Source organism: Equus asinus, chromosome 1 (genome assembly GCF_041296235.1).
Source record: "Equus asinus isolate D_3611 breed Donkey chromosome 1, EquAss-T2T_v2, whole genome shotgun sequence".
Taxonomy (NCBI): Eukaryota; Metazoa; Chordata; class Mammalia; order Perissodactyla; family Equidae; genus Equus; species Equus asinus.
The window spans coordinates 164,461,497-164,480,862 of record NC_091790.1 but is presented as its reverse complement, the minus strand read 5'-3'; the positions used below and the strand labels follow the sequence as shown (position 1 = coordinate 164,480,862).

Sequence of the window (19,366 nt, the reverse complement as noted above, 5' to 3'; positions counted from 1 at the left end):
GAAGGAAGACATATCTAGAATATGATTTTTCTATGGCACAACTGAATCTTGAACTCCTATAAATGCATATATTCTATTAACTATACCCTGGAATAAGTTTTTGCTTGCCTAAGTGCCTAGAATCTCACTTAGGCCACTTGAAACATTCTTCCATGCAGGATGCTCTTGAGTCAATAGGGGAGTTAAAAATTCTAAACTTAGATTTCATTTTAAGGTAGAGTTCAAATTTCACTATACATTTTTTCACCGTTTATCCATGAGTTACAAACCACATGTCATGCAGAGTGCAAAATTTTAAGTTCCCCGTAAATTTTTCTATCTTAGCATTTAGGTTGTGTGGGATTCCTGCTGAGCCTTTTTGGCCAGATTTAGCCTTCGCATTCCCCTTCCCTCCTCCGTCTCCCAGCCTCACCATCGTCGGGTACATTCTGATAAATGCTCTTAAGCCTTCTGTATCAGTCATTTCAGGCTGAGATAGATCAGGGAAGCAGATATGCCATAGCTAATTTTGTAATAATCAGGAGTTTGAGTGAAATAAGGATATAAACTGGGGGGGGGGGGGAGAGAAAGAGGACAAGAGAGAGATTCCTAATTCTCTTGGAAGGCAAAGATAAAACAGTCTCTGAAGGTACGTGGAGGAAGCTGCCTCCTTTGTGGAAACCAATCCCCCACCTTCAGCTCACCCCCTCCCACTAAAATATAAACCTAAACCCTAGTATAGAGTTATCCACATATCAAAGGGTAGAATTTTAGAGCTGAAATGGACCTTAAAGCTGAAATGGACTCCAACACTCTTTTCTTTTTTTTTTAAATAGGATTTATAACTGCAAAACATTCTTTGCCTGGGGCAGAGCTGGAACTATACTGTTCCTGAAGACTCACTTTAACAATAAAAATACTTCTCTCTAGTGGGGGTGTTTATGTTAATGAATTGGGGCACTTTAAATGTCACATAATTCCTTAGAAAAGTTTCATTTATTTGATTCTATTCACAGGCTTTTCGTGATATTTTATGTGTCTTATCTGCAAACACTTGTCTAAGGTAATTGTAATTATTTTTAAATCATACTGTATTCAATTATTAAATAACACTGTAATATAGTTTTTCAAATGAATGTACAGTAGACTTCAGCATTATGATTAAGAAAGGAGACATGAACCAAACTTAGATGTTTTCTTTAAAAAAAGAATGAATGTTTTATTCTTATGGATCTCTTTTATGTATTTGGTCTTGTTTTGGAGATATTTATATTTGTGAATTAACTCAAAGTTTAAATTGGTTTAGTTTATTTTAGTATATAAACATACAAGAAACATACCACTCAAATAAATCACACGTTGCTATAGGGCATGAGAAGTAAATTGTGAAGAGAGCTCCTTCTGAGGAAAATCTTAACTCGTTACATTTTGTGTTTGTAGATATGTCATTAGATTTTCTGTATTTAATGAATTTATTTTTTATGACAGTTTTAGATTTACAGAAAAATTGTGAAAATAGTACAGATAATTTCCGTGAACCCCATACCCCATGCTTATATTTTCAGTAAGTAGAATGGTTACCAGAAGAGTTAGAGTCTTATGTTCAAAATCCTTGAAATGATAGAATCTTATTTATTGAAATCATTTCCAAACCAAGGGGGTAAATAGACCCACTCTACTGTTTTCTGGTTAGGTGGAGCTCAGGGGAATGTGTCTTGACATTCTCCAGAGAGTGTATTTAGAGCCTGAAAACTATTCACATAAGGAATGCTAGAAGGGCCCTGGGAAATTTAATGGGATAATAGAAGTTTGAGGGGTACATGGCAGCTGTCTTCAAATTTTGAGAAGGTGTAGGGGCTGCCCCGTAGCCTAGTGGTTATGTTCAGTGCACTCCACTCCAGCAGCCCAGGTTCGGTTCCCAGGCATGGACCTACACCACTCATCAGTGGCCATGCTTTGGCAGTGACCCACATACAAAATAGAGGAAGACTGGCACAGATGTTAGCTCAGGGTGAATCTTCCTCAGCAAAAAAAAATAAGAATTAAAAATTAAAAAAATAAAATATCTGAGAAGGTGTAATATGAAAGAGGACAGACTTTGAGGGCCCAATGAGTGGAAAATACTTACTCAAAATAAGGAGGTCTTTCTTAGAGATTAAATACCTGAAAATGATCATCCTGCATGTCTGTGTGTGGGCAGAGGGCTCCTTTAAATAGCACAGATAATGCATGCTTGTGGTAATACATTCAGACAAGATAGTATATCAAGAAAAGAGGGTGCTGATTGTAAATGGCTTTATATGTATCATTCTAGGAAACACATATAAAAATACAGTATTTTTTTCATGGAATTGTAGTATTCCATTAAATCGTAGTATTATTATTCTGTAACTTGTTTGTTTCACAGTGTGTCTTGAGTGTCTGCCTGGAACTTCCTCACACTTTGTACTGGTCTCCATGTTTTGTTGTTCATCATCATGAGTGACGACCAAGTACTTAGCCATTCCCACATCAATGGATATTTAGATTATATTTATTTTTTGTCATAACAGCCAATGCTATGAGTAATGAACATTCTTATACATGTATCCTTGCATACTTATTTTAGTGTTTAGAATGTTTAGTATTTAGAATACTTGAAATGGGACTGCTGGATCATAAGGTATGAATATTTTATAATTTAATAAATACTGAGAACTTATAATGATAAGTGTCGATTTCCCTGCATCTCTATGAAGACCAGTTATCAAACTTTTAGCATTTTCTGATAGGTAAAGGAAAAAAATGACTCATTTCATTTTATAAAAATCTTTACCAGTGAAGTTTTACATCTTTCTATGTGTGTGTTCTCTATATTTCTTCTAGACCATTTGAATATTGATTTGTAGTGTTTTTTGTATTATAGACAGTAACCTTTTGACTATTATGGTGTAACATAGTTTCTTCCAGGATGTCAGTGTATAGTTTATGAATGCTCTTTGCTTTATAGAGATTTAAAATTTCTGTTCAGTCACAACTGTACGTTTTCTGCTTTTGTGTTTGGTTGTTGCTTAGAAACACTTCCCTACATCAAAAATCATTAAAATATTTCTACATATTTTCTTTCGTAATTTTCTTTGTCTGGCAACTCATTTATCTCTATTTCTATGGAGTCAGTTACTAGAAAACTGTTGCATTCTTTTGGTTGTGTCGTGTTTCCTTGATTTTTCGAGTTTCTTGTAGCTGATGCCTTCGCTTTTCATGGAGCAATCACTTCTTCCCCTGGGGAGCCAATAGCAGCAATGGCTGTTGTTTACCTCAGTGGTGGAAGCTGCCTGTGTCTTCTGCAAAGCAGGCCACAGGGGTCTGTGCTGACAAACGCTGTGGGGTCCTCTCCTGTGAAAGCTGTTGGGGTCCTCACTGACAAAAACTACAGGGGTCCCTGCAGAGCAGGCCCCTGGACACTGGTATGGCATCTGCCCCGTGGCTGAAACCGATGCCCCTTGCCCTTTTTCTTTATTTCTAGCTGTTTCCAGGTGTCTCAGCTAAGCCGATCTCCGTAGTGATCCTTTCTGTGGAGTTATTCCCTGTTTTTTGCTCCACATATTGGTTCTTAACTGGGCTCTTGAGCCCTCCCAGAACAATTTTCGTTTGTGGATAGCTGTCTGATTGTTTTTTGTGGAGGTACCAAGGCATGTATCTACTACTTCACTGTCTTGCTGGCGTTCTCCATAATTTTCTGTTTTGCATACAGATTGTTAATCAACCTTGCATTCGTTTTGTAGTGTGTTGACATATAGGAATCTACCTTTTCCCCCTCAAATGAGGTATTGTCCCAACACAATATTGTGTGATCTTTTTCCCAATCATTTGAAATATCAGTTTTAATCAGATAGTAATAAATTCTCTTATGTACTTGATTCTGTTTTAGATTCTCTCTTACATTGATCCATTTGTTTCTGAGTCAAAACAGCACTATTTAAGCCTCCCTTTTATTGTTATCATTTTTCGTATTTATTTACGTTTACTTTTCCAGGTAAGCTTTGGAATAAATGTGTCTAGAATCTCCCTCGCCCCCAGGCACCCACCGTAGTCTATTGGAATTGCCTTAGGTTAATTCAGAGAGAATTTACTCTTTATATCATTGATTCTCCAATCGAGTAATGTGATGTATCTCTACTTATTAGTGTGGGCAAGTCACTTAACACCTCCGTGCCCCAGTTTCATCATCCATAAAATGGGTATAACAACATCAACCTCACAGGTTACTGCATGTATTAGAAGAGTTAATGCAAGTGAAGTGCTTAGAACTGTTGGCAGAACACTCAAGTGTTATTATTACTGTGGTTGTTATTCTAATTTTTATACTTTATTCAAGCTCTGTAGTTTTTTTCCCCTATGAGTCTTACTAAGGTTTTTTTCTTTTGGATCTTACAGATTTTTTCCTTTTTTTTTTTTGGCTATTGAGAATGATATTTTTAGATATTTGCTAATTTATCATTACTATTTTATAGAAAAGCTGTTGATTCTTAAACATCAGTTTTGTATCCAGCCACATTAACAAACTTTCCTTTTAATTCTATAGTTTTTCAATTGATTCTCTGGATTTTCTAGGCAGGTTATCATATAATCTACAAATAATAATCATTTCTCAATATAAATACCTCTTTTTTTTCTTATCTTCCTGTATTGGCTAGAAGTTCCAGAACAAATTTGAATAATTGCAGTGCTTTGTGTTTTGTTTCTGGCTGGAAGATGAATGCCTTTACTGGCTCACTATTCTGTTTGCTGTCAGTATGTAATAGATAGCCTTTATTGACTTAAGGAAGTTTCCTTGTAGTCTATATAAACCAAAATATTTTTTAAATTAAATGTCAATGTTGAAACTGTATGGTTTGTGAATTATAGCTCAATAAAACTGTAAAATAAAAAGATGTATTTTCAGAAGTATTTTAGGATCATTGTATGGCTTTTTTCCTTTATTGAGTATCTATAGATAATATCCTCATAGGTTTCTTAATGTTGATCTATTTCTGAACACCAAGAATGAAATCTGTTTGGTGTTTGTGCATTATTTCTTTAATACTGTGCTGAAACTTATTTGCTGATATTTTATTTAGTGTGTGTATATGTGTATGTATATATATTCCCTAGTCTATAGAGTTTTTGTGGGCTATCCCTACCTGGTTTTGGAACCAACATTATAATCATCTCATAGCTTTATATCTTTCTCTGTTCTTGGGGATAGCTTAATTAACATGGAAATTATCTGCTTCTTAAGGATTTGACAGACTCACCCATAAAAATATCTTGGCCTTTTCTTAAAGGTGGGAGCTTAGCCTTGACTGTTTTTTCAACATCTTAAAATAGCAATATATTTATACAGATACTCTTCTTGAGTCACTTTTGTAATTTATACATATAGACCATAAATTATAGAAATAATTCTTTTAAAACAATTTCATCTGTATTTGTAATTATCTTTTTTCTTGTTCAGATTTATCAGAAGTCTTTCTTGTTTGGATTTTTCAAAAAACCAACTTTTTGTTTTATTTATCATTTATGAGGGCTGTTCTCTATTTTATTTCTGCTTATATTTTTATCTATTTTTATTCTTTCTTTTGGTGTCTTTTTATTATTTTCTGTGTTTAATGTCCAGCTCACTTATTATCAATGTTTATTCTTTTCTAGTAAATTCATTAAAAGGAATCATTTTTCATCTGAAAACCACTTAAACTATATCCAGTAGGTGTGTGTAGCATTACCATTAATGTTCATTACTATTTGGTCTGTGATATGAATTTTGATTATTTAATCTAAAAATTGTCTAGAAGAATGTCTGAAAATTTTTAGCTAGTTAGTTTCTTTTATATTTTTGCCTTCATGGTTTATTTATTTACTCTTTATCAAGGTTAGTGTTCAGTTTTTGTAAATGTGAGCATTTGAAAAACATGTATTGCATATTTGGGGAGAGTTCAAAGTTACATGTAATTAACAGTGCTGTTCTAAATTCTTTAATATATCAATTTATCTTTGTTATTTTCTCAGAATGCTATCTTCATGTATCACATTGAGAATGTATTTTGTCTTTCAAAATTGTAATGTTAATGGTTTTTGCTTTACATAGACAGTGCTATTGTTCATTTCATGATTATTATAGGATTGTACCTTTGATTATTGTAAAGGATATTCTTTGCCTTATTTAATACTTTCTGCTTTGAATTCTCCTTTGCAGAAAGTTAATATTGCCACATCCACTTTCTATTTTAGTATTTGCCTGGTGTACCTTTATCTGTGCTTTATTTTCAACCTTTTTGTGACATTTTGGTTTAGATATATTTCTAATTGGTGGATTTTATTTTTTCCCTTCAATCTAGATTCTTCTACTATTCGTTTTTAAATTGGTGAATTAAACCCATTTTGTGATAACTGCTAAGTTTGGATTCTAGATTCCATATTTGTTTATGTTTTCTATTCATCATGCTTTAAAAAAAATTATTTTCTTGACATTTGCTGACTTGTTTGTCTACACCCATTTCTGTTTTCCTAGTTGTTTCCCTTAAATTTTTAGCAAATATATTAATATCGAGTTAATTAGTTTCTAAACGTGTTATTCTCAACAATAATAACTAATGCTTATTGGCTGTGTGCCTGATGGTATTTTTAAGTTTCTTACCTCAGTAAATCATTACAACCACTCTGTGAGAGAAGAGTTCCATTATTATAATCATTATTTAGAGATGAGGAAACTGAAGGACAGAGGAGGTAAGTAACTTTCCCAAAGGCAAACAGCTAGTAAGTAGTATAGTTAGGATTCAAACTCAGGGACTCTAGCTTTAGAGACCTGCTTGCTTCACTGCTGTGCTATTGGAACACTTCGCCCCTCCCACACACCGTCACCTCCCATGTTATACTGAAACAATCTGACATTTTAGCTAGATTGTTGTAATATCTTCTGTTTTAAGAAGTGTCTGAACATTTAGACTAAAGACAAAAGAAATTTTTGTACTTCAAATTCTACTGGTTTGTTCTTGACTGTTTCTTGTGTCTCCTTCTTTCCTCCTCTTAGATTCAAAGACTGCATCTGCTCAAATGCTGTTTTGTAGAAAGAGTGCAGAGATGGCATACTGTCTGAGTGCTTTCTTGTCTGAAAAATGCTCTCATTTTGCCCTCAGATTGATGGATTGGTTAGTAAATATTTCTAGAATTTATTCAGCATTTTGTGGACATTGCTTCATTGTTTCCTAGAAATCTTATGTCTTTACTTTTGCTCTCTGGAAACTTAAGAGTTTTGAGAGCGTGTGTGTGTGTGTATTTTATATGTTTATTAATTCATAGGACATTTTAATTTGAACACTCAAATCTTTCTTTAGCTCAAGGAATTGTTGTTCTCTTATTCTTTTTCTTTAGCCTCCCTTTTTTGAACATCTTTTCTTGCTTTTATCACAACTATCTATTTCTTTTTTCTCCTATGTTCTCAGAGAATTCCATGACCGGGTCTTCAACATTTTCAATTTCAGCTTTATACATTCTGCTATTCAGCCTTCTTTTGAGGTGTTAAATTAGGCAAATATGTTTTTCTCAGAATTTCTGAAAGCTCCTTATCATTGCACTTGTTCTAATTGTATGGATGCAATATCCTCTTAAACTTCTCTGAAGATAATTATTGGAATTTTCACCTAATACTCTCTTTTATTTCTTGCATTAACTCTTATTTCATGAGTGGTCAGTTCATTTGCTCATTCGTCTTGGTTTTTCTCTTTCATGCTGTTTGTGTTTCATGATTCGGTTGTATATTCATATTTTAAATTAGCTGCTAGATTTATTTGTATCAGTAGTTATTGTCAGAGTCTTTGGCCATTATAATAATTACTTACCTACCAGGCCTCTCCCTTGCATGCACCAGCTCACCATGGGATTCTGTTGTGACAGGCAGATTTCAAGACACTGCATCCCAACCCCCGCCCCCACGCTTGACTGCATTAGTTAGGAAGGAGCTGCAATGGAGGCAAAGTAATTTGGTGATTTCGCTACTATACTGAAAGGCTTCTCCTAACTCCCTTCTCCCCTTTTTTTTTAATCTCTAGATGTGTGTGCGCCCTCAAACTTCCATACTTCTACTTACTTTCTTGAACTGTCTTCTCTCTCCAACCCCAAAATCTGTATTAGGTGGCTTCTGCATCCTGTAAAGCCTTTTTATAAATCTAAAATATCTAGTCTTTTCAATGAGACGATAAAAGAGGCAGTCTGATACTCTTGTATAATCTAGCATGAACTCCGTGAGGGTAAGAACGGCATCTGCGCCGTCCTCGCTGTGCTCACGATGTGGTGTCCAGATCACGGTAAGTGTGCTGCAACAAGGTAGTAGATTTTTAGACCTGAATATTTAGTAAATTTGTTGTACAGCTTTTCTGGAACTGAAAATATTGATATGCTTTACCCAATAATTTTACTTCTGGACATTAACCCTGAGGAAATACTCAGAAATGCTCAAAGGTTTATGTACAGCGATGTTCATGCTATTTATAGCTGTGAAAAATGAAAACAACTCAGACATGCAGCAATGCTTAAAGTACCGTATATACTGTACATGGTTGAATATTTAATAAAAATTCTTTGTATTCACTTATCATTCCAGAGGTACAATCTCCAGTGATCAGTGAAACTTATTTTATCTTAACCAAAGAATGGCTTTTTGGTATACTTTAAATTAGGTTGACTGTAAATCATGCCTTTTAAATTTCTGTTATTTTTATTGATGCTATCTAATGTTTTTATTTTTATTTATGCTCCTAAGTACTTTAGAGAGAATCAAATTTTAGAAATCTAAAACACGGGGCCTGCCTGGTGGCGCAGCAGTTAAGTACACACCTTCCGCTTCGGCGGCCCAGGGTTTGCGGGTTCGGATCCCGGGTGCAGACATGGCACTGCTTAGTACACCATGCTGTGCTAGGCGTCCCATATATAAAGTAGAGGAAGATGAGCATGGATGTTAGCTCAGGGCCAGTCTTCCTCAGCAAAAAGAGGAGGATTGGCAGCAGTTAGCTCAGGGCTAATCTTCCTCAAAAGAAAAATGGAAAAATCTAAAACAAATAAATGAAGTTTATTTTCGTGTAATCGTAGTAATAATGGACATTCAGTAAATAGAGAATATTTTTGTTTTATTCCAGAAAACAGCTCCTTGAACATGGTGAGGTAAAGCTTTCATTTTAATCTCTGGTAGACTTGTGTATTAAATTCTAGGTCAAGGATAATTCACAAAGGTATAACCTGCTGCTGAGACACCATCTGCAGTGCTTTGTGGTTCAGCCTTGGTGATAAGTTTCTCCTGATCCTTCGCAATCCTTAAACTGCTCTGTTTTGAACACTAGTAAGGATTTGAAAGCCAGAGGCTGATTTATGACTGTGGAACATAATTAAATTAAATTATCTTCATTTATTCATTCTCCCCTTCATTCAACCATAACAAGTATTGATTTCTAGCCTGCAGAGCTAATCACATACAGTCCATCAGGGCAGGTACCCATGGCCTTGTGACTGGTGGCCTTCTGCCACGTGAAGACTTGATGGTCAGTCAGTTACAAGCTTAGCGGTGTTATAGCACACAAAAGATAGTATAGCAGTGTTCCTGCACTCAAATATGTAAGTTTTCAATGGAGACATGAAACAAATAAGACAGCATTTTATATGGTGCTGAATTATTTTGTGGTGTACAAAGGGAAGGATCAGCACAGGCTGGAAATATGATTTCCTAGGTAATGGAACTGAGTCTTAAAGTGAAGGTCAAATTGACAAGAGAGGGCAACTGAATTTGAAACTAATGGGAATAGTTTATGATGATAACTATTATCTTTTTAATAGTTATTATGTGCCATGTACTGTGCTGTTTGGTTCTCATAATACCATTTTTCAAATAAGAAAATTATGTTAATTAGGTGATACTGCCTGTTACAGAGATAAAACAACAACATTTCAATGATTTCACTCAGTCGAAGTTTAATTCTTTGCTCACATAAAGTTAGAAACAGGAGTTCCTGATTAGCAAGTGGCTCTCCAACAAGCAGTGATTGAGAGACCCAGACTCCTTCCATATGTGGCTCTGCCATCTTCAACATGTGGCTTCTGGGGATGATGTGCTCGTCTGCATCAAGCCAGCAAGCAACAGAGGGGTCTCTGCCAAGAAATAGAAATCTAGAGAAATTAAGTAGCCTACCTAAGGTCTCATAGCTAGTTTGTAGGAAAGCTTGCATTGAACCCAAGCAGTACATTTCTAATGCTCTTAAAGTAATAGCACTTACTGCTTCCTACGGACAGGGTATTTTTTGTAAATGATTTACATATATTCATAATTTCATTCTCACAACAACCCATTGAGATAAGTACTATTGTTTATATTTCACAGATGAAAAACACTGTGGCATAGAAAGGTTAAGTAATTTGCCTAAGGCCACAAAGCTAAAGTGACCTTAGGTTTGTGGAGCCAAAGACACTGAGCCCAGGCAGTGTAGCAGCAGAATCCGTGCTGTTAGCCATTCAGCCTACTACTGCCTACAGTGAGCTGCTCTTACATAAATTAGCCACGTCACGTTACTGATTTAATACACAATATTTAAAACCCACCTCTTTTCAGAAACATAGTATTCCTTAATTTTCTGCCATTTCTCACATTATTTTGCTACTCTCTCTTTCATTTCTCGAGTTACCCTTACTTTTGCCCATTTTTTCTTTTTTTCTACTAATTTGATCAGTTTGATTTCTATTGTGTGCCTATTGTACACCAAGTACCTGCTTTTATGGAATTTAACGTATGGTAGAGGAAGACCAAAATGTGAACGGATGATTATATGTGCAATGATAAAGGTAGATACAAAAGTCATACAGAAAAAAGTGATTAGATCTGTGTGGTGGGGGTGGGGCTGTCAAGGAAAGATTTTATTAATGACGTTTGAGGATGTGTTTACCGAGGTCAAAGGATGTGCATGGAAGACATAAGGTAATAGGTTATGTTTAGAGCTATAGGCAAATCAGTAATGCTGATGCATAAGAAAGGCAAGAAGTAGCAGGAAATGAGATGGGAAAAGTAACCAGAGTTCAGACTATGGCGGCTTCATATGCAAAGAAGCTGCACGTCGTTCTAGACTTTGTTGTTAAGCAGGAGATGATACAGTCAGATCTGAGTTTCAAATATTTTAAGTCTGTTGGCAGTAAAGAGGATGGTTTTTTAAAAAGGCAGTCAGAAGTCAAGCCAACTAGAAGGAAGACAGTGACAGCAAATCTCTTAATTTTTTTAAACTGAAGAGAGTTTGCTAAACTGATGTATAGGCAGATTAGAGATTTAAATTTCTAAAAACAGTAGGTCTTATGGAAGGAAATGATCTGTTTCCATGCAGTGCCAATGTGAAGTCTTATGTCTGCTGGATGAGAGGCTGGCTTCTCATCCCACTCCCACTTGTGGCTCACGCTTGGTAAATCTGTGCTTACAAGGCATGGGAGATGGCGACTGTTTTCACGTTAGGGGTGTTGGGGCATGGAAGGCATAAACCCTGGGAGAGGTACGGGGCTGTGCCTCACTCTGAGTGGGATATGATAACAAAAGGTTACACATTGCAGCTTGTTTCAGGATTGGCTGAGGAGGATTCCTTAGGATCATTTTATCACCAGAGTCTTAGTTCTCAATTCCTTGCTTTGTGCCAACCCTCTGAATCTGGGACAGTCTGCATCCTTCGACTTACTGAACAAACCCTGGATTATCTCCCCACTGTCATGATATTATTAAAGTGTGTTAGAGTAAAGAATTCTGTTGTGATTTTTCTTCATAATTTAATTATCTGTATTTATTGCATCAAATTAACTCCTTTTAACCAATTTTTCTATCTTATGGGCTTAGAAATTAGTGAAGGAGTACCTACTAATTCGTGGGAAAGAAAGAGAAGGGAAAGAGAGTTAGGAACAATATTTATTGCCAGAATGTCATAGTCCCAATGAGGAGCTAGTATGAAGACAGGCTAAGGAGAGAGAACATTGAAAGTATTGGCTCCTGAGTATTCTTTTGACCCACTCAGACCTCTTTTTGTCCATGATAGTCAGTCCTGCATCAGCCTTCACTTGTTTTTCTAATCCCTGGAGTTTATTATATAAAGTTTGATCCTTTATATTTTACGTCAGTTGAGTTTGTGTTTTCTATTATGAACAAAGTTTTTCTATTACTCACAGCCAAAGGGTTTTCTGTGACGCACAGTGAAGGCATATGAACCAATACAGAGATATTCTGTTGAAGGATTGAAGTGTTGCAGAATTTGGGGGAAGAATTACTTCTCTTAAGAAACTGATTGAGTGATAGATGTTGGGGGTCTGTACACTTCTGTGTTCACAAACTGAGAGAACCATGTTGTTGAATAGTTTATTTTTGAGAGGAAGCACAGGGTAGTGGTTAATGGCATAGACTTGGCAGCTGAACTGGACTCAGATCCACTTACTAGCTGTGTGATCTTGGCTGAGTTACCTCACGTCTTTTGGGGAGCAACAATAATCAAGGTGTTTATGTCATATGGTTGCTATGGGATAAATGAGTTATAAATAAGGTACTTAGAATAATGCCTAGTGTAAGTTAAGCACTGTGTAAATGTCCACTTTTATAATTAGTGTGCTTTCTGGACCAATACTTCAGGAGGCTCCAACCAGTATTCTGCCCCGTATATCATGTGCCAGTGGAGGGCACCTCTTTAGTGTATTCTCAAGGCATCTTCACACTGTGTTGGGAGGTAGTTTTGACAGGAACAACCCACCCTTTGAACTGGCCTTAGACACTTGGTCCTTGTATTCTCTCTGCTTGGTGTGAGCTGCTACCTCACATTTTACCCAGTTGGCTTCACTTATTCCAAAGATGGGGAATGAACAGTTTCCTGAGCTTCAGTTGCTTCCTTGCCTCCAGCCTCTTTTTTTGTGAGGATTTTCCTGGTAATTTTTATATGGAAAGAGATACTAGTGAATTGGCAATAGTTTACATACAGTAGTGATTTTGGACTATACTTTTTGACTGTAGCCTTCTGTCCTCCACTTGGTGATTAAAAAGAAAGCTATTTAATAGAATGGGAGATAAAATAACCATGGCAGGAGAGCTCAGGAAAGTCAGGAGCCTGAGTGTAGAAGAATGGTTAGGAGCATTGGGTGAGAATAGAAAGAAAACGTAAGTGATGCCATTTGGAATAGCTATTCTGTGTCATCCAGCTACCGAAAACATCATGCAGAGAAGATAAGGAGGTGGTAGGGATCTTGCAAGTCTCTGTATGAAAACGGAGTCCTCCTTTCAGCCATTAGATGATAGAGGAACAGCAAAGAGAATTACTACTTTGAATTTAGTTGTGATCATGTGAGAAGTTGTTGCTAAAGTAGAAATGATGGGAATTAGGGGAGAAAATGATAGTGACTCAAAATAACCAAAGAAAGGAATATTGGAAGAAGTCGGATGTGTGCTTGCGTTGATTAGACCATATGTATTATAGCCTATTTCTAGATGCCACATTTTAAGAAAAACATGGTCAATCTGTACCACTTCCAGAGCAGGGCAACCAGAACTGTGACAATACAGAACTAGTGAGTGAAGGTTTCTGAATATTTAGCCTAAAGATAGAAAAAGCTTTCTAAGAGTGAAGGTGGGGATAGTGCAAAGTCATAATTATGATATTTCAATAATAGAGAACTGTCCTGCACAAATGGGTTTAGACTAATTTTATGCCATTCCTGAGGTGTGGAAGTTACAGGGAAACATGGCTTCAGCTTTAGAAAGGATTTTCTAACACTTAGTGCTATCATATAGGCATTCCTGTGGGCATAGTCCTATTCAGGAAATAGTAAATATCCAGTTTGTAGATTGATAGAAAAGATCCCTGTTTTGGATAGCTAATTAAAGTAGATGACCCATGTCATCTACCAATCTATGATTTAGTGTTCTGAACAAAAGGACCCCTTTGGATATAAAGTGTGTTGGTGTCTTTTGTTCCCTCCATAACATGTTCTTCATTTTACCCAAAGGTGAATTTGCCTAAAGAAAAATGAAGCCTGACTTTGAAATGAATGTTCCACATTCCAATTTTGGTTCCAAGAATTATGAAAAAAATAAATTTCACTTTTAAACATCTTAACTTAAAAAAGGGGAAAAACCAGCTTTGGGTACAGTTTTTGCCATTCCATGTTAAATATAAATTATGTATTTCTGGTTATAAAATGACACATTTAACAAAATTGGAAAACACAGAAAAATCACCATTCAGAAGTAACCTGTTAACTTTTTAGGTATATTTTCTTACAGCCTTTTCCCTCCTGTGTGTGTATATCTATGTACACATGTGTATATATGGGCACATGTATGTGCACACACAGGTGGTTTTCACAGAATTAATGTCATTCTGTATGTACAGAGTTTTGTACTCTGAAAACTGTCCCATGCTATTGAATAATCTTCAAGTATGTGATCTTTTAATGGCGGTATACATGTGGAAATGCAGTAATTTACTTATTCTTCTATATTGGTCACTTAGGTTGTTTCTATTTTTGCTGGTAAAAATTGGCTTCAGTGATTAACTTTGTAGAAGCATTTTTGTGTTTTGATTATTCCTTTAAGTTAAATTCTTTGAACGGAAATTTAAGGCAAAGAGGTTGGCTCTTTTCTAGTGTCTTGATAAATATTGCTAAATTACAGGAATGTACCAATTAACTATTTCAGTGTGTTTCATGGCATCCTCTCTAACACTCAGTATTAATTTAATGTTTGTCAGTTTTATAGATGAAAATATCTTTAATATTTAATTTGTTTAATTGTTAGCTAGAATGTGAATATTTAGTTGCCGCTTACTTTGAGTTGCATTAATTCTTTGTCCATTTTCTAGTGAGGAATTGGTTGATATTTTATGACTATGTCTGTGAGAAAAGTTTTGTTTGAAACCTTTGTTCAGTGGCCTCTTGATCAAAATGGGGTGTCCTACTAATTAGTACAAATCTTTACATAATTCCACTCCTTTGAAAATAATCTAGTTTATGTTTTGCTGTGATTTTTGTTGCTGACTGAATTTTGCTAGCATGCAGATTTGTGAAGCATTCTGCATTTTTATGTCTCTAGGACTCACTTCCTCACCTTGTGTAGGTCTTTGCTCAAATACCACCTTTCAATGAGGCCCACTCTGAAGATCCTCCTGATGATTGCAACTGCTCCCACCTGTGGCCCCACGCCACACCCTGCACTCCCGGTCTCCTTTCCCTGCCCCATTTTCTTTTCCATTGCCCTTATCACCTTCTGATAGAGTATATAATGTGTTTATTTATTTGCTGTGTCTGTTTATTTTTTGTCTCTCCTTGCCAAATGTACTAAAATGTAAGCCTCACAAGGGCAGAAATTGCTCACTGTCGTTTTGTTCACTGTTGTGTCTGAAGCACCCAGAACAGCACCTGGCATGTAGTAGACATTCAATAAATCTTTGTTGAATGAATGAATAGATATTAATAGACATTGCTAAGTTAAAAGATCCTTGTCCATACATCTGAAATTTATATAATGTTAAAAACCAATGTTACCTCAATGAAAAAAAAATTTAAGAAAGATCCTTGTCCTAATGCATAATAATAATTTTAATATACTTTGTTTTATATTTATTAATTTTAAAATATATAAAGTGAAACTGTCATTTTGTTTTGTGCTTTTATAGCTGATTTTTCACACATTGCAGTTGTTAGCATTTACTGCTCTTGCCATTTTAATTATGAGGCTGAAGCTGTTTTTGACACCTCACATGTGTGTTATGGCTTCCTTGATCTGCTCTCGATGGGTAAGGTATTCATCCTTGTATAGCTACACTATCATAACCATAATAACAGCAGCATAGTTACCATGGCTTTGCTGAGTAATCCAAAACTTAAAAACATTAAGTGTTTTTATCTTAAATGATTTGAAATGTTAGTTCATGATTCTCTGTAGAATAAGAAAAGCAACTTCAAGTAGCATTAAAAATTATTCCTAGATCTTAACTGATATTTCTTCAAAAGTGATGAGGCACACTTCCCCCTGTTAGCATCCTATCCACAGACATAGTTTTTGGAGTTCAGATCTATGTAAGAGCTTCTTGGCCCAGCAAAACTATCCTCAGGTACTCGCCTAGTACTTGAGTAAGTGCAAGGTACTTGCTCTAGTATTGTCCTGTTTGGCTCAGAGAATCCCTAGGAGAAGTTGTCGATTCTGGGGTTCTGTTATTGTATCTAATTTAAAAAAGAGCCAGACAAAGTAGCTAGAATTTTGGGACCAAGATCTTCTGGAAACAGATTATTGAGTTTTGATTGTGAGAGCATTGCCTTAGAGTATCATAATGCTTATTTTCCTGAGAGGAATATGCATGTCAATACTACTGGGGTTTCCCTAGTTACTCAAGATATCCATAAAAGGCAGCCAGATGTTACAGGATTTAGTTCTAGGATGTTGCAAAATTGTAGTTTGCTAATTTTAATCCCTGGTAGCAAATCAGTACTGGAAGGATCGGATATTCCTCCATTAATCCTTTAGAGAGGAAAGAAAGCTCAATTTTTAACTGAGCCCTGTAATTCCAAAATATTTGCCATTTTTAAACAATAGGTGATGAGACTTCTGTATATTGTTAGTGTACAGATAGTATCAAATGGTAATCCACCATGGTTTAAGTAGGAAGGTGAGAATTTGTTATTGACCCTATAGCACTCTTCATTTAAGAATTATAAATAAATGGTTTCTTTCATTTCAGCTCTTTGGCTGGCTTTTTTGCAGAGTTCGTTTTGAGAATCTTATCTTTGGCATTCTAACAGTGATGTCAATACAAGGTTGTATAAACCTGCGTAATCAATGGAGCATAATAGGAGAATTTAATAATTTGCCTCAGGAAGAACTGATACAGTGGATCAAATACAATACCAGACCAGGTATGTAACTGTTTAGTTATTTGTATAACTAGTTTTATATGCACACATCCATACTCACATTTATTTATATATGCATATATATATTATGTAGCTATCATTTCATATATGTGTGTATGTGTGTATATATCTATATATATATAAAATTTAAAAATATGCACACATAATCATTTATGCCCTCACAGATTTTGAGGATGCTAATTGCAATGTCTCAAATCAAACCTTTCAAAAAGTGATTTTCTGTGCTCTTTAAACCTCTCCTAGATAACCGTTGAAAAGAATTTCAATTAACATCAAGAATTAATGATCATGAGTTGTACTGTAACTCTAAAATCATTATTATTTTTTAACCATAACGGTGACACATATAAAGAAATAAATCTTTAATATCAAAATTCACACCTTGTGGTAGGCCGCTGGAGAAGATAGTTTTGTCTGTGGGAAGGTTAACAACACCGCTTCTATCACTTTTGTCAGTGCTGACTGTCTGCTCTCAGTCTGTAGATCCAGTCACATGCAGAAGAGTTAAAATCTTGGATATTGTATTTTCTTCACTAAATCATCTCAAAGAGATGAGAGATGAGTATATATTCTACTTCTGCATACTTGAAAGTCTTTTTTTAGCTTACCTTCTTTTCTTACTATCTTTAGCCAAAACTACCTGAAACAGATATTTCATTTTTAAATGCCTTTCTAGAGAATAAGTATATTCTACAGTAAGTTATCTATAATCTTGTCCAAGACTATTTTTGATATTCAGTAATTTTCTCTGGCACAGGTTCTTTACTATGGTTTATTTCAGTTTATCCTGTGACTCCTTGAATCGATTTCCTCTTATCTCTCATGTGATACTCACCATTTTACTAGTTAGCCATCATTAAGGTAAACTTCAATTGAGATATTTGGTCTATGACTTTCAAAGTGTATAGGTTACAGTGCCTTATCACTTAGGCTGCCAGCCCAGTTTAATCAGAATTTTCAAATTAATCCTCTACTGACTTTTTCCCTATAGGATACCAGGTAGGTACTCCCTTCAGTCTCCCTTGCCCCTCCTCAGTTACAGCTATTTTTCCCAAGCTTTAAAACGTACCTGATCTTTTAATCTTTTCTTGTGTCATTATTTGTTCCAGTGTTTGTCTTGGGTTCTTGGCAGAGAGAGCCTATGTTTGGTGACTTATCCTTCTAAGATAACTCCCACAAACTCCTACTTCATTTTTAGCCACCTCTTCTTTGATCTTCTTGTAAATATTTTTCATCCCTATCATTAAGAATTCTGTCATGGTTACCACATGTTTGTTAAAAGCAGCGTGAAGTTCTCTACATGCGGGGACTAGTGCTTATGTTCAGGTCCACCATGTAGGGTTATATAGTTTGCACACCACACAAAGGTGTTCAGTTGAGACGATGAGTAGGAACTGAAATCCAGCCTCTGGTCCACTCACTAAGTCATGTATTAGTAGGCTGTGTCAAATTAGAAGGGACACTTTTTGCTAATGCAGTCATGTGCTGCATAATGATGTTTCAGTCAACGATGGGCTACATATACAGCGGTGCCCCCATAAGATTAGTACCATGTAGCCTAGGTGTATAGTAGACTGTGCCATCTAGGTTTGTGTAAGTCACTCTATGATGTTCGCACAACAATGAAATCACCTAACGACACATTTCTCAGAATGTCTCCCTTGATTAGATGACACATGACTGTACATGCAGTAGGCTAAGTGGAGTCTTAAGTGTGTTTATAGGAAAAGATCTTGTTCTTTCCCAGTCATGATCATATTTACTTCATCACCAAGATGAAAGAAGTGGGTGGGGAGTATTTCTCCCCCTCTCTCTGCCATAGATGATTTCTCCTTAATTGTTTCAGCTCTTGCTGGACAGGCTCACCTCGTTTCTTCTGGATGACCCTGGCCCTGGGCTTTGCTCTCTCTAGCCCAGGGTTTCTCAACCGACATTAGAGGCTGTCCTGTGCATTGCAGAATATTTAGCAGCATCCCTTCCCTCTACCCACCAGATTCTAATAGCACCTCTCCCCACCAAGGTGGAAACCAAAAATGTCTCCAGAAGTTGACAGTGTCCCTAGGAAACAAAATCACCCCTGGTTGAGAACCACTGTTCTGGCCTAAGAGCTTTCATCATTAATTATTGAATCTCGCAATAATAAATACACATTTCTACTTCAGTTGATTTGCATATTTTCAAATTCAAGGCATATAAGATTTTCATTCAAAGTTACATTTAGAATGATTAATTATATTTGAAATAAACATTTAGTTATTTACAGTAGATCTGAATAGCATGCCTTGTTCTTATTAGTGATTTTATTGTGCTGATTAAAAATGATAATAACCTTCATAATTATATAATCATTTATGATACAAAAGTGCAGGAAGTAAGCATTTGGTATTTTTGTCTTCTAAGAGACAACTGAAACTGAAACCAGATAGTAGATTTTGGTGTATCTCTAGTTATAACC

General features: G+C 35.8%; 1 protein-coding gene across 1 annotated transcript in view; it reads left to right on the top strand.

The window, feature by feature from the left end:
- Positions 1 to 19,366, top strand: part of DPY19L2 (dpy-19 like 2) — a 108,937-nt gene that overhangs the window by 75,523 nt on the left and 14,048 nt on the right. Inside the window, exons 17-20 of the mRNA XM_014838759.3 lie at positions 996 to 1,042; positions 9,129 to 9,153; positions 15,657 to 15,776; positions 16,719 to 16,893. Of these exons, the coding sequence (XP_014694245.2) occupies positions 996 to 1,042; positions 9,129 to 9,153; positions 15,657 to 15,776; positions 16,719 to 16,893 (367 nt within the window). The remainder of the gene's footprint in view (positions 1 to 995; positions 1,043 to 9,128; positions 9,154 to 15,656; positions 15,777 to 16,718; positions 16,894 to 19,366) is intronic.